The sequence below is a fragment of the Diaphorina citri genome, unplaced genomic scaffold (genome assembly GCF_000475195.1).
Source record: "Diaphorina citri unplaced genomic scaffold, Diaci psyllid genome assembly version 1.1 scaffold1651, whole genome shotgun sequence".
NCBI classification, from domain to species: domain Eukaryota; kingdom Metazoa; phylum Arthropoda; class Insecta; order Hemiptera; family Psyllidae; genus Diaphorina; species Diaphorina citri.
The window spans coordinates 64642-78778 of NW_007379077.1; the positions used below are offsets into that span (position 1 = coordinate 64642).

The window sequence follows — 14137 nt, forward strand, 5'->3', positions numbered from 1 at the left end:
TCATCCTTCAACTATGAACCATAAGAGACATGTCCAAACTACTCTATCCGGCATAATATTCTAATGGAAGTTTATAGGAAACCATGTGAGGGACACCAAGATGAATTGGAAGAGAATTAAAAGGGAACAGGGAACTAGAAGGCGGACATACTGAGAACTCATCCTCAAACTATGAACCGACTAAGAGACCTGTTTCTCAAACTACTCTATACGGCTATAAATTCGTATATGAATTAAAGCGGAAACCATGTGAGAGAAAGAATCGAATTAAAGAGGAAACAGGGGAGACTAAGGACATCTGTAGAAACCATCCTCAACTATGAACCACTAAGAGACATGTCCGAGAACTACTCTATCCGGCTATAATATTCCAAATGGGAAAAACTAAAGGAAACATGTGGAGGGGGAGCAAGGCAAGAAAGGAGCGCAAAGATTAAAGAGGGGAAAAGAGAAGGGAGAGCAGAAAGAAGGGAACTAAAGACCGACGAGGGAGAGGAGGAAGAGGGATATGTCAGAGATGAAACGGTGGAAACCAAATAAACCTAGTTTATTGGAAATTTTGTCAACTTTCGTCTATTAATCTCGCAAGAGATTAGGTTCCGCTTTACTTTCTAACTTTTTGGGTTAGCGCTGGATTAACTTTTTAGATTAGTCCATCAAACTTTTGAGATGAATGCTTGGACCACCATGGGTGACCTCGTAAATCCCGTAACCGCTGTTCGACTTAATACTTGTAATTGGTTAGATACCTCTCCTGTAACCGTAAGGGTCCCGTGAGGCATCTGTAAGATAGTTTAATAACGTTAGCATACCGGATTATGTAATAGCATCTAATTTCACACTCTATAGTTAGGTATATCCGTCGCGTACACCCGTTTTAGGAGTCCGGTCACGCGGCTATAGATTCGCACACGTCAAAATGGCCTATTGATTACAGAACAGTACTTTTTCGATGCCCCCCACACGGCTTAGTTATTTGAAGAAACAACTACAGGGGAGAAGGGAGAAGGGAGGGTTTGAGGGAGGCAGTGAGCAAGATACACCAAGGAAGATTTGCCATACATCATCAAAAGAAAAGGAGCATTCCTTCATTCGTTGAATCAATTTTTAAGAGTAGTTGCACCAAACTTCAATAGTTTACATCAAACTTTAAAAGGCTTGCTCGGAGCAACAGTAACATCAAAAGTTCAAACTTTTAATCGTTGCTCAAATAAGGTAAAATACCATATGTTCTAGACATGGTCTTCACTTGACTGGGAGTTGGTTATGGACTGGTCCCCTATCTGAGTAGACTTAATAACCAAGACTAAAAAGTTGCATTGAGCAACAGTAAAAGTTGCATTGAGCAACAGTAACATCAAAAATTCAAACTTTTAATCGTTGCATCAAAAATAAGGAAAAGTCCAATACATGGACCCAAGTGCATAGACTTGTAATAGACGATCTTAAAGAAATCAGGAGGGCTCCTGAACCATTTTTCTAGTTTTCGTGTGCATAGTCATGCAGCCCTGCATTAAAACATATTAACATAGTTTCAAATTTGTTACGTGATATTTCAACGCTTATCCCAATATTCCAAGATACAGCAGTGTCAAACGCTGAAATGATTAAACTACCTGATGCATTGATAAGATACCGTGTAAAACGCAATAATCCATAACAATACTGTTTATTTGGTACGCAGAAATCTCCATCAATTGACAGTACAATGTAGATCAGCTTCTATTGTGCTCCTTCACTTGAACGTACTTCAGCCTAATTGAGACAGGTTACAACAATGCCGACATGAATTTATAGGTCCCGCTTAGGTTCTGCGAAAATTTAGTGGTACTCCAGGTAACAAGCCCAAATTGGCCCACCAAGCCAAAAATGAAGAAATTTCAAAGGTTGAAAGAGTTCACTAGTTTGACTTCAGTCTAATTGAGGCACTTGATCGAACAATTCCAACTCGAATTTATTTTTTCCACTTCTCCAAATCTAGTGGTGCTCCAGATACAAGCCCAAATTGGTCCACCAGGCCGAAACAAAGACATTTTAAGGGCTGAAAGGATTCACTAGTTTATGGGTCTCACTGAATTCATCTTCAAAACAAGTGGATCGGTGGGTTCATATCTCCGGAAATTCAGTGGTAGGTACTTCGGATACAAGTCCAAACTGGCAGACCAAGCCTCGTCTATGGTCCTAGTACTGGGATTCCCAACTTCGACGAGTCTAGGGGCCGCATGAGAGTCGGCCTTTATACTTCGAGGGCTATGAAGCCAACCACGCAATATTTGTATCGCACTTCAAGTCATCCGTCGTCACATAAGAAGTTCATCTTGTAAGTTCGAATGTATTCAGTTTAGGAACTTCCAAATTTTCGGAGTAGTTGCAAAGAGATGTTTTATTGAGATAGTCGAAATGTACCTATGGTACCCAATGAATAAAATTGACTGTAATTCAGTTTTATTGAATCAAGAAATACCCACCTAAGCCATAAAAGCACATAGCTACATTGCTGATCGTTGGCCAGCCATGAGGTATTGAGTAAAAATATAGCAGTAAGAAAATACCGACACCTCCTACAAGGTAAATTGCCTACGTGGATATTTTTACAGCTTCTTTTAAATCGAAAACGACTCTGTTCCTGTAGGTATGGAAAGACTCAAGTCTAGAGGCAGTATAAGAAGAAAGCCCTGGAAACCTCGGAGCTTTTCATTCTAAGCTTCGTTTTCTCGGAAAACCTTTTACATTTCAAAAAGTTCTTTGGTAATTTCTAATTTAGGGTAAAAATAGGTAATAAAATATGTACACATAGATTTCGTTGTCGAAGCTTCGTTTTCTCGGAAAAACTTTTTCATTTCAAAAAGTTCTTTGGTAATTTCTAATTTAGGGTAAAAATAGGTAGTAAAATATGTACACATAGATTTCGTTGTCGAAATCGGCCTGAATCTCGTTCCATAAAGAACCTCCTTGCATTTCCCACTTTGCTCTTCGAACAAGTTATGACGTAATATCACAGAAGAAAAACCTTCAATAACATTACATAACCTTTCAAATGGTTGCTGTGACGGTTTCAAATGGTTGCTGTGACGTTAAACTATCGCGAAATATGAAATGCAAAGTTAGTTTCAACTCCTATAATACCAGACACTCACGCGCAGACAGTCTGACAAGCCGCTCCCATAGACCTAGGTCTGTCAGACCGTCTTACAGACCTAGGTCTGTCAGACCGTCTTACAGACCTAGGTCTGTCAGACCGTCTTACAGACCTAGGTCTGTCAGATCACCTTACAGACCTAGGTCTGTCAGATCACCTTACAGAACTAGTTCTGTCAGATCACCTTACAGAACTAGTTCTGTCAGATCACCTTACAGAACTAGTTCTGTCAGATCACCTTACAGACCTAGTTCTGTCAGATCACCTTACAGAACTAGTTCTGTCAGATCACCTTACAGACCTAGTTCTGTCAAACTGTCTTATTGTGTGTGGTGGAAAAAGCTCGAGACCTAGTTCTATGAGACCACGGTCTGTCAGACGGTACCTAGACGATCTGAGCGTGAGATGGTGGGCATAAGATCTAATCAGGTTGTGACTTAGGGCTTAGATAGCCGATGGCCCAATACCAAAGTTGTTTCCAGGCAGCCCTGGCTACAAAAGTCAAGAGCCCTATACCAAAATTGCTTTCAGGAAGCCCTGGCTAGAAAATTGCCTGGTTGGGGCGTCCCAAGGGAAGTTTGGGCGGCTGGTTTAGTTGGGGCGTCCCGTCTCTAGTTTGGGCGTCCCAAGACAAGAAGGTTTATTATCACAAATGCATTTCATTCAGCTCTAAATTCTGCGTGGACCGGTCAAATGGACTCTTGCTTCGGCATGAACCAGGCACAGTGGACTTGGTAAATCTTAGGAACACCTGCGAACACAAAGGACGAATATTTTGTTAAAAAGTTGAAACTTGGCGCCGAACTTTTCCAGGGGAGGTTTTTTTGGGGGATTTCATTGCTTTTTTTCTGGTTCTAAGCTGTCGGTCTAAATAAAGACCTACCTTTAGGTCGAAAAACAAAATCAAATGGGTGACGTCAAAGAAAACCCTTGACACTGTGCTAACTCTCAGAGGTAAGACCGGTCATTAGTAGCATAACTGCGGTAATGCGGGCAAATCCCACAAAATCCCGCGCGACATCTCGCGGGATTGGGATTCCTTCTCACCTGTTCTAGGCTGATCTGTTGTATCACTCACCTGTTCTAGGCTGGTCTGTTGTATCGAGTAGTCTTCCACCAGACTCTCGCTCTTTGCTTTCTCCATAGTTGAGAATACCTGGGAGCAAGCTATACCTGGCGGTACGTGGAATGTCACCATGCCTTCATACTATTACCTATATCACAACTTTGGTGCTCACTGCAGCATTGTAGGATTTTCCTAATATCTCAATAATCCTAACATCCAATGTTTACCTACCGTGCTGGCACCGGTCGATGCGCATTTATATGTCATAGCTACTCATTTTCCTCACGAGGCTGAGTGGGCCCCGCAACATCCAGTCACGGAGTCAATCATTTGCTTGTTCGATTCCCGCCCGGGGCGCACTTTATCCTAAACAGATAAGGTTCGTTCTCGGAAAGGTACTTATCTTATTTTTTCGCTTTCGGGACGATAAGACCTTCTTATATTAGCAGTTATGGATCCTTCTATCAAACCTCATTAATAAATATACTCGGAACTGATTTCGCTTTTCTTCAAGGCCTGCCAATCCGCGAACGGAAAAGTTTAGAGTTAGAAAATGTCCGCTCGGGCCGGAATTCAAACACAGCACCTCCAGGTTGAGAGTCAGTGGTCAGAGCTCTTGACCACTCTCTCACAAAAGTCGTTCCTTTAGTTTGTATGTTTGTTTTGACTGTAGAACGATCTGTCCAACTTTGACACTTTCAAAAGCTCCGTAGGAGCTTATTTCCTTAGTGAATTCTAGAAAAGAATGTAAATGTAAATGCAGTTTCTTTGTGTCTTAGTGAATTCCAGAAAAGAAAGGAAAGTGAACTTACCTATGTGATGTGACCACCACACATTTCCCAGAGTCTCGCTCTGAACTGATCACATCCCACAGGGGATTCGAACCCAGAACCTCCGGGTTGAGAGTCAGTGGTCAGAGCTCTTGACCACTCTCTCACAAAAGTCGTTCCTTTAGTTTGTAGGTTTGTTTTTGACTGTAGAACGATCTGTCCGACTTTGACACTTTCAAAAGCTCCGTAGGAGCTCATTTCCTCAGTGAATTCTAGAAAAGAAAGGAAAGTGAACTTACCTATGTGATGTGACCACCACACATTTCCCAGAGTCTCGCTCTGAACTGACAGTGGTCAGAGCTCTTGACCACTCTCTCACAAAGGTCGTTCCTTTAGTTTGTATGTTTGTTTTGACTGTAGAACGATATGTCCGATTTTGACACTTTCAAAAGCTCCGTAGGAGCTTATTTCCTTAGTGAATTCTAGAAAAGAAAGGAAAGTCAACTTACCTATGTGATGTGACCACCACACATTTCCCAGAGTCTCGCTCTGAACTGATCACATCCCACAGGTGTCGCCTAGCTGCTGGATCTAGACCAGATGTAGGTTCGTCCAATAGTACAACAGGTGGATTGCCTATGAGTGCCACTGCAGTACTTAGCTTTCTCTTGTTACCACCACTGAAATCATAGAAAAGAACAGTCGAAACTTTGCAAAATTGCGAATCGTTGAAGCGAAAAGTTGCTTATTGGAACGCAGCCCAGACAATCCGTAGCCATGAAACAACTGGTGCTTTAATCTAGAAAAGAAAGGAAAGTGAACTTACCTATGTGATGTGACCACCACACATTTCCCAGAGTCTCGCTCTGAACTGATCACATCCCACAGGAAAATTGCGAATTGTTGAAGCGACAAGTTTGCTTATTGGAACGCAGCCCAGACAATCCGTAGCCATGAAACAACTGGTGCTTTAAGGTGAACTTTGCAAAATTGCGAATTGTTGAAGCGAAAAGTTGCTTACTGGAACGCAGCCCAGACAATCCGTAGCCATGAAAAAACTGGTGCTTTAAGGTAAACTTTGCAAAATTGCGAATTGTTGAAGCGAAAAGTTGCTTACTGGAACGCAAAGAATAGTCGAAACCTTGCAAAATTGCGAATCGTTGAAGCGAAAAGTTGCTTATTGGAACGCAGCCCAGACAATCCGTAGCCATGAAACAACTGGTGCTTTAAGAAATCGCGAATCGTTGAAGCGAAAAGTTGCTTATTGGAACGCAGCCCAGACAATCCGTAGAATAGAATAGTCGAAACTTTGCAAAGTTGCGAATTGTTGAAGCGAAAAATTGCTTATTGGAACGCAGCCCAGACAATCCGTAGAATAGAATAGTCGAAACTTTGCAAAGTTGCGAATTGTTGAAGCGAAAAGTTGCTTATTGGAACGCAGCCCAGACAATCCGTAGCCATGAAACAACTGGTGCTTTAAGGTAAACTGTTATTACAGTTTCCTTCACCTTTTCTCGAGTTCAGATCGGGTTGGCGTTTTTCGCCGGGCTCTCAATCAGCCCTAGGGTGATCTCTTTTGGGCTGACATATTTTAGCTCTTAAAATAGTTAGACTTACTTGTAATGGAGAAGTTACATACAGAATAGACCTCGTGACTGAAGTATATGTTACGTATACCAGAGCATAGAGCATAGTGAGGGAAATAAATGAGATAGCTGTCCACGGACTCTCCTTGTTTCTTGAGAGAGAGGGGAGGAATCTCCATGATCATCACTATGAGGAAACCCATGGCACCTGAAGAGAAAGAGAGAGAGAGGAGACGAGGTTAGGTGGAAGAGAATGACTCAAACATCCCCCTTATACTAGTATACATTTATGGTGAAAAAAGCACTACATGGGATCAACTATTCACTTGCTTATTTGGTAACGGTTCACAAATAAAAGAGAAATTTGTTGACACAGGGGAGTATCCTGAAGAGAGAGAGAGAGAGAGGAGACGAGGTTAGGTGGAAGAGAATGACTCAAACATCCCCCTTATACCAGTATACATTTATGGTGAAAAAAAGCACTTCCGATTACAAATGCATATTTCAACGGATCACTCTGGTGAGGAGACGAGGTTAGGTGGAAGAGAATGACTCAAACATCCCCCTTATACTAGTATACATTTATGGTGAAAAAAGCACTTCCGATTACAAATGCCTATTTCAACGGATCACTCTGGTGAACTCAGCAATTAATTCTTCTTTTTCTTCGCTTTTTCCCGTGTTCGGACGGGGTCGGCGTTTATCGTCATCCTCTCAATCAGCCCTAACTAGGGTGATTGCTTTAAGCTGACATTTGGTTTTGACTACAAATTTTACGAGTGGATGCCCTTCGCACTCAACCTTTGCCATTAGCACTTCCGATTACAAATGCATATTTCAACGGATCACTCTGGTGAACCCAGCAATTAATTCTTCTTTTTCTTCGCTTTTTCCCGTGTTCAGACGGGGTCGGCGTTTTTCGTCATCCTCTCAATCAGCCCTAACTAGGGTGATTACTTTGGGCTAACATTTGGTTTTGGCTACAAATTTTACGAGTGGATGCCCTTCGCACTCCCCTAACTAGGGTGATTGCTTTAAGTTGACATTTGGTTTTGACTACAAATTTTACGAGTGGATGCCCTTCGCACTCAACCTTTGCTATTTCTTTAGGAATCTATTATTTCTTACCTGTAGTAATATTAAGCATGCTGGCTCTGGTAAAGCTAGTGGATGGACTGGAGAAGCAATCTTTGCCATTTCTTTAGGAATCTATTATTTCTTACCTGTAGTAATATTAAGCATGCTGGCTCTGGTAAAGCTAGTGGATGGACTGGAGAAGCAATCATTTCTTTAGGAATCTATTATTTCTTACCTGTGGTAATATTAAGCATGCTGGCTCTGGTAAAGCTAGTGGATGGACTGGAGAAGCAATACGACATGAGTGACATCATAGGGATAGCAGCCCAAGCAAATGCCAACATCACCAGACCAACTCGCACTGTAAAAACAAGATAGAACAGAAAATAATAGAATGGGAGATATAGGTATATCAGAATTGAATTAGAAAATATCAGAATGAAATGTGCATTGTAACCTAGAAAATATGGAATAAAATGGAAATCTCAAGTAAAAAAAAAAAAAAAAAAAAAAAGGGGAAAACAGTTGGCTCCGTTGATGTCGGACCGATCTATGGACGGCTGATTGTAGTCCACATTCGTCCAGAAGATGTAGCTGAAATAAAATGACATTGTCGAGTTAGAATAGAATATGTACCCTGCTTAAGCAGCGCGCAGACTGATCATACACTTCCAACACTTCCTGGTGCATTCAAAGTGCCATCTCCATTGGCTATAGTTCAATAGTGAAATGCTACACTCATCAAATATCATGCGTTCATAAATCCGCTAAGTGCAATATTGTACATCAACAGAGTTCATCAATACGACAATAGAGTTCACAAGTACATCAATATCAATACAGTTCACAGTAAATCTTCATCATCAATTATTTGACATGCTGGGCAGGGCTGCATTTCCTATGTTAAGTAATGGTAGTCCGCACACCTATCCGTATCAGACATTTCCAACACTTCCGACATACTACCATTACTAATACAGTCCTGCCCAGCATGTCAAATAATTGATGATGACGATTTACTGTGACCTGTATTGATATTGATGTACTTGTGAACTCTATTGTCTCTATTGTTGTATTGATGAACTCTGTTGATGTACAATATTGCAGTTAGCGTATTTATGAACGCATGATACTTGATGAGTGTAGCATTTCACTATTGAACTATAGCCAGTGGAGAATGGAGATGGCATTTTGAATGCACCAATCCTCAATGGATCACTGAAGCAAAAGAAGACAGGATAGGAAAAAGCCGGTCTGAGAACGAACCCTATCTGTTCAGGATAAAGTTCGTTCCAGGCGGGGATCGAACCCACAACCTAGCGCTTACAAGGCAGACGCGCTACCCTCCAGGCTAACTAGGCTGGCTCGTTCCCAGTCAGACAGAGTCCTCGGAAATCACACCTTTAACAACGTGGAATCGTGCATTCAATGGGGTTTGTCAGATTGACAGTAAAGTTAATGTTTTTTCGTAGAAACTTTATTTTTATCTTAATTGATTCGATAAGATAGAGCTATATTAGTTATATTAGTCACTGCCTCACACTTGTAACACAACGTTTTCCGTGCAGCTAGAAAGGGTTAACGGGAGATAATTTAGCATACATTCAATTCACACCTGTAACGTACAAGTTTGCATCGTATTAGAATCTGAAAGGCTTAAATTCCATTCATACCTGTACCCTGTGTGCAAGTTTGCACCGTGGAATCAGAAAGGGTTAAGAAAAATGAGCTCGAGCAGAGGGCCCGGGCCCCCTCGACCCCCCGAAATACAGTCCTGCCCAGCATGTCAAATAATTGATGATGAAGATTTACTGTGAACTGTATTGATATTGATGTACTTGTGAACTCTATTGTCTCTATTGTTGTATTGATGAACTCTGTTGATGTACAATATTGCAGTTAGCGTATTTATGAACGCATGATACTTGATGAGTGTAGCATTTCACTATTGAACTATAGCCAGTGGAGAATGGAGATGGCATTTTGAATGCACCAATCCTCAATGGATCACTGAAGCAAAAGAAGACAGGATAGGAAAAAGCCGGTCTGAGAACGAACCCTATCTGTTCAGGATAAAGTTCGTTCCAGGCGGGGATCGAACCCACAACCTAGCGCTTACAAGGCAGACGCTATCCTAAACAGACAAGGTTCGTTCTCGGAACAGCGGACTTTCTCCTATCCTGTCGTCCTTCTCTCTAAGATTTCGGGACGATAAGACCTTGGCAGTTACAGTTCCGTCTATCTTCATCTTCTTCATCAGCCTTTACCCGTGTTCAGACGGGATCGGCGTTTTTCGTCAGCCTCTCAATCAGCCCTAGGGTGACCGCTTTTGGGATGACATTTGGTTTTGGCTCCAAAAAATTTTACGAGGGGATGCCCTTCGCACTCAACCTTGGCTATTTCTGTAGCAAGGGAAATTTCAGGCTGGTATAGGTATTCCCTGTTTATAGTCCCCCAGCCAGACTATGCTGGTCTAATCCCCCAAGCCAGGCAGTTTAATTTTCAACACTAGTCCAGGAAAATTGGGCTTTTGCTTCGGACAATTAGACATTATTCCAGGAAAATGGGGCTTTTTCTTCAGACAATTAGACACATACCTACAAGACGAAGTTTCAGGCAAGGCAAACCGATCCACATCATTCTTGAGTAGGCAATACGCCCGACACAGAAACTCACTGCCCTCACAGTGGTTCCCAAAATATCCGCTCGGACATTCGCAGTGCGTTTGATTCACGTCTATGGGGATGCAGGTGCCCCCATTTTGACACCTGCCCGCACACATATCCACCTCACATCGGGGCCCCGAGAACTGGAGGGGACACGAACATGGGAGAATTGTATGAAAAAGGTCTAAAATTAGAGGGGAAACGTTTGAAAAACACTAAAATTGTGTGAAAAGGTGAGAGATCATAAGGAGGGATTGTAGTAGGAAAAGTTCTGAATACACAGACAAGTTGTGAGTACACATCCCCTCCACATAAATTCACATCCAAGTTCAAAGTTCAATTCCAGCCTAGGTATAGTTTTTATCGGTCAAACTTTACTGACTTGGCGGAGCGCTACCGCCCTCCTTAATCTTCAACATTGTTTGAGAATTTGACCACAACAATGGTAGTAGCCTACTGCTGTGTTAAATGGACTCTAGTCCTATTCGAGCAATATGAATATGAAAGCCCTGTTGGATCACGGACCACCCCTTTATGTCTTCTTTTAAATCGACCAGTAGGTATAAATAAGCACTATTACTCTATTATTATTATTATTATTATTCTGACTTCTGACATAATGAAGTTGAGTGGTTAATTATTAACGGTAACCAAAGTGGTTAACCACGTGTTCAACCTATGTCTGGGTCTACCCTAGTGATAAGAGAAGGGGACTGAGTAGTCCATTATACTTAATAAGTATGATACGATTGCAATAATTGATAGAATGTCTACGAGAGTGCTGGGAATGCAATGTCCCTCTCACATAGATTATAATGTTCATAATTCAGTCCCAATGCTAAATGCTACCAGTGGTACCACATTAGTAAGTAGATTTTCAACTACTGATTAGATTTTCAATTAGTCGATTGGGTTTTCAATCTTTCATTTCGCCTTGGATTAGAGAACGCTCTAATTATCTGGTTTCAACTGTTTTAAGGTTATTTGATCCAAACTAAACCAAAGTGCAAAGTAGAGACTGTATAGGGAGAAGGAGAGAGGGGAGAGCCAGAAATCAAGGGGAAGAAAGACCGAGAGGAAGAGAAAAGGGAGAAATAGAAACGGAGGAAAGAACGGAACGAGGGAGTGTACCAAAGGAAATCAAGGTAACCTTATAATATCGGCCTATCTCATCAAACCTGTACAGAGAATCACCAAGTATCAACTCCTACTCAAAGATCTACAGGGGAAGATCAAGGGACAAGGAGAAATTAAGGTAAGAACACGAGGGAGTGTACCAAAGGAAATTAAGGTAATCTTATAATATCGGCCTATCTCATCAAACCTGTACAGAGAATCACCAAGTATCAACTCCTACTCAAAGATCTACAGGGGAAGATCAAGGGACAAGGAGAAATTAAGGTAAGAACACGAGGGAGTGTACCAAAGGATATGAAGGTAATCTTATAATATCGGCCTATCTCATCAAACCTGTACAGAGAATCACCAAGTATCAACTCCTACTCAACTACAGGGGAAGAAGGGAAAAAGGGAGGGTTTGAGGGAGGACAGAGCAAGATACACCGGAAGATTTGCCACTACATCCATCAAAAGAAAAGGAGCATTCTTCAATCGTTGAATCAATTTTTAAGTAGTTGCACCAAACCTTCAATAGTTACATCAAACCTTTAAAAGTTGCATCGAGCAACAGTAACATCAAAAATTCAAACTTTTAATCGTTGCATCAAATAAGGAAAATACATATTTCTAGACATGGTCTTCACTTGACTGGAGTGGATTATGGACTGTCCCCTATCTGATAGACATTAAAAAACAAGACTAAAGATAAAAGGACAGACGAGTTGATATATTTCGACCATTACTATGGCCATCTTCAGAACAACTAAATAAAAACTCTCTTCCCATTTCTCCCTCTCTGGCCTCACTGGCGCTTTGTGAGGTTAATGTGTGGAGGCGGGCAGCTTGTCGCCGAATTGAGGTTAAAATCTCGGTCACTAAAAACCCTAGGCTAGCCACTCACTATCAAGTAGACCTGACAGTTACACCGGATCAGGTCCGCCTGTCAGGTCTACCTGATAGTGTGTGTGCTAATCAGGCCTCAGTTAGGCCTGTCAGGTCTACCTGATAGAGAGTGGCTGGCGTTAGCAGTTATAAGTGACGTTAAAGCCATATCAAATAAATTTATAAAATCATATCTGTCCTTTTATCAGATGATATCAGGCTGATGACATCTGAACGTAACCTAGCATGAGACGAACTCTCAATCACTGTCCATTTATTGATCGGAGGCAATTAGGACCCGACTGCCATCAGAAGATCAAGGTCCCAATTTGCAGAGAGTGGCTGGCGTTAGCAGTTATAAGTGACGTCAAAGCCATACCAAATAAATTTATAAAATCATATCTGTCCTTTTATCAGATGATATCAGGCTGATGACATCTGAACGTAGCCTAACATGAGACGAACTCTCAATCACTGTCCATTTATTGATCGGAGGCAATTAGGACCCGACTGCCATCAGAAGATCAAGGTCCCAATTTGCGTAGAAAGTCGCCACGAGCTGTGAATAGTCTGAATTGACCAAGGCCCGGGTTTGTAGGTTCAAAGAGTGTTGACCTGTGAGAATGTTCGGAGACTATTCAGGTATAGCCTTCGAGAACGCTGAGAAGTTGACGCTTGAACATGGCGCTGTAGACCCGCGGGGGTAAGGCACCTCTAAGAAACCAAGTACATACACTACATACATATGTAATTTACTATGTACATAATATGTATTTATATGAAAGAAAATAATGTTATTCATACTTTAAATGCACCAGTTGATGCTTAGCCAATTGACACGATGCCGTTATCTCTTGACAGTTTTTTTAAGGTACCGTACCTTATCGCATGGTCAGAACATGTTATGTCATTATAATACATGTCGTTACTTTTCACTGTCATACTTCATATTAATGTAAACCGCTTAATTATCTACCAATATAATGTAAGCCACTCAGGCTTTCCAGTAATCAAACATTATGCTATATTGAACATAAGTGTTCATTTACATATATATTGTATACATAACTGATTGAACATAATTGTTAATGTGTTACTTATAGCACGCGACCGAACGGAAAAAGTGCTTCTGAAATGAATCAGTTGATTGATGCTCCCCTTAACAATGTAATTCGTTTGAATCTAGCGGTGTTTAAACTTTGTGCTTCTTTTGACCCACGGGATCACAAATTTTCATCAGTAAATGGTTTATTTAATTAAATTGATCCCAAGGGCAAGAAAAAACTAGATCTTTGACAAATGGAGTGTGCTTGAAGGCATGTGATGTGTTCCAATCCAAAAAGATCAACTGACCAAAAGGTTTAGATGGCACCCGACTACTCGTATACATATCTTTTGCTGTCTTCACTGCCTGTGTTACTTGGAAATAACAACCACCAAATAAGGCCCAAAAGTGGACATAAATATTGTGGCAGAGTCAGAGCATTTGTTGAAAACCACTGGACTAATATTGGTATTACGCAGATTGTGAATATTGTTATTAAGTAGTCTGATCCGGCCCGAAGGACCAACACGGCTCTGAATGGAAATTCTTGCATCTTGCAACGAGATAAGATTGATTACCTTTACATTCAACTCCGCGCTTAGGTCTACCTAATAGTGAGTGGCTGGCCTAAGAGACCACCTTTCATCAACACACGGGTTCAATCCTTGATCTTCTTGTCGGCGCTTTTGCTAATGTCTTCCCTGTTTCCCATACAAATCACAGTCCGCAACTCTATAACGCCAACCTGTATTCCGTCTTTGCTTTACCATTGTCAACAACACAACAA

At 41.4% G+C, this 14137-nt stretch overlaps 3 protein-coding genes and 1 long non-coding RNA gene across 7 annotated transcripts in view; 1 reads left to right on the plus strand and 3 right to left on the minus strand.

Moving 5' to 3' along the window:
• LOC113470527 (ATP-binding cassette sub-family A member 3-like) overlaps positions 1-8003 on the minus strand; it is a 12447-nt gene extending 4444 nt beyond the window's left edge. The window contains exons 1-2 of one of the 2 annotated variants that reach the window (XM_026829044.1): positions 7874-8003; positions 6593-6769 (exon numbers count right to left, since the gene is read on the minus strand). In XM_026829044.1, the coding sequence (XP_026684845.1) occupies positions 6593-6769; positions 7874-7982 (286 nt within the window). In that variant the 5' untranslated portion in view covers positions 7983-8003. Of the gene's footprint in view, positions 1-6592; positions 6770-7689; positions 7745-7873 lie in introns of those variants that run through there. The other variant, XM_026829045.1, reaches the window with a different exon arrangement.
• Positions 1-8296, minus strand: part of LOC103516732 (protein cueball) — a 56458-nt gene extending 48162 nt beyond the window's left edge. For both annotated transcript variants that reach the window (XM_026829042.1, XM_026829041.1), the window contains exon 1: positions 8163-8296. In XM_026829042.1, the coding sequence (XP_026684843.1) occupies positions 8163-8249 (87 nt within the window). In that variant the 5' untranslated portion in view covers positions 8250-8296. The remainder of the gene's footprint in view (positions 1-8162) is intronic.
• On the plus strand, positions 2480-3173 carry LOC113470529. The gene is made up of 2 exons (XR_003393560.1): positions 2480-2775; positions 2884-3173. It is a non-coding gene; the product is annotated as an uncharacterized LOC113470529 (long non-coding RNA).
• LOC103516722 (ATP-binding cassette sub-family A member 17-like) lies at positions 2911-4343 on the minus strand. 2 transcript variants are annotated; one of them, XR_001809729.2, is made up of 3 exons: positions 4218-4343; positions 3456-3890; positions 2911-3010 (listed from the first exon to the last, which is right to left on the minus strand). XR_001809729.2 is itself a non-coding variant. In XM_017447183.2 (2 exons), the coding sequence occupies exons 1-2, from the start codon at positions 4335-4337 to the stop codon at positions 3786-3788; spliced, it is 225 nt and encodes a 74-aa protein (XP_017302672.1). In that variant the 5' UTR covers positions 4338-4343; the 3' UTR covers positions 3455-3785. The 2 variants fall into 2 exon arrangements, 1 of the variants encoding a protein (XP_017302672.1); XM_017447183.2 differs by lacking the exon at positions 2911-3010 and having other exon boundaries at positions 3455-3890.
• Positions 8297-14137: the final 5841 nt, after the last annotated feature.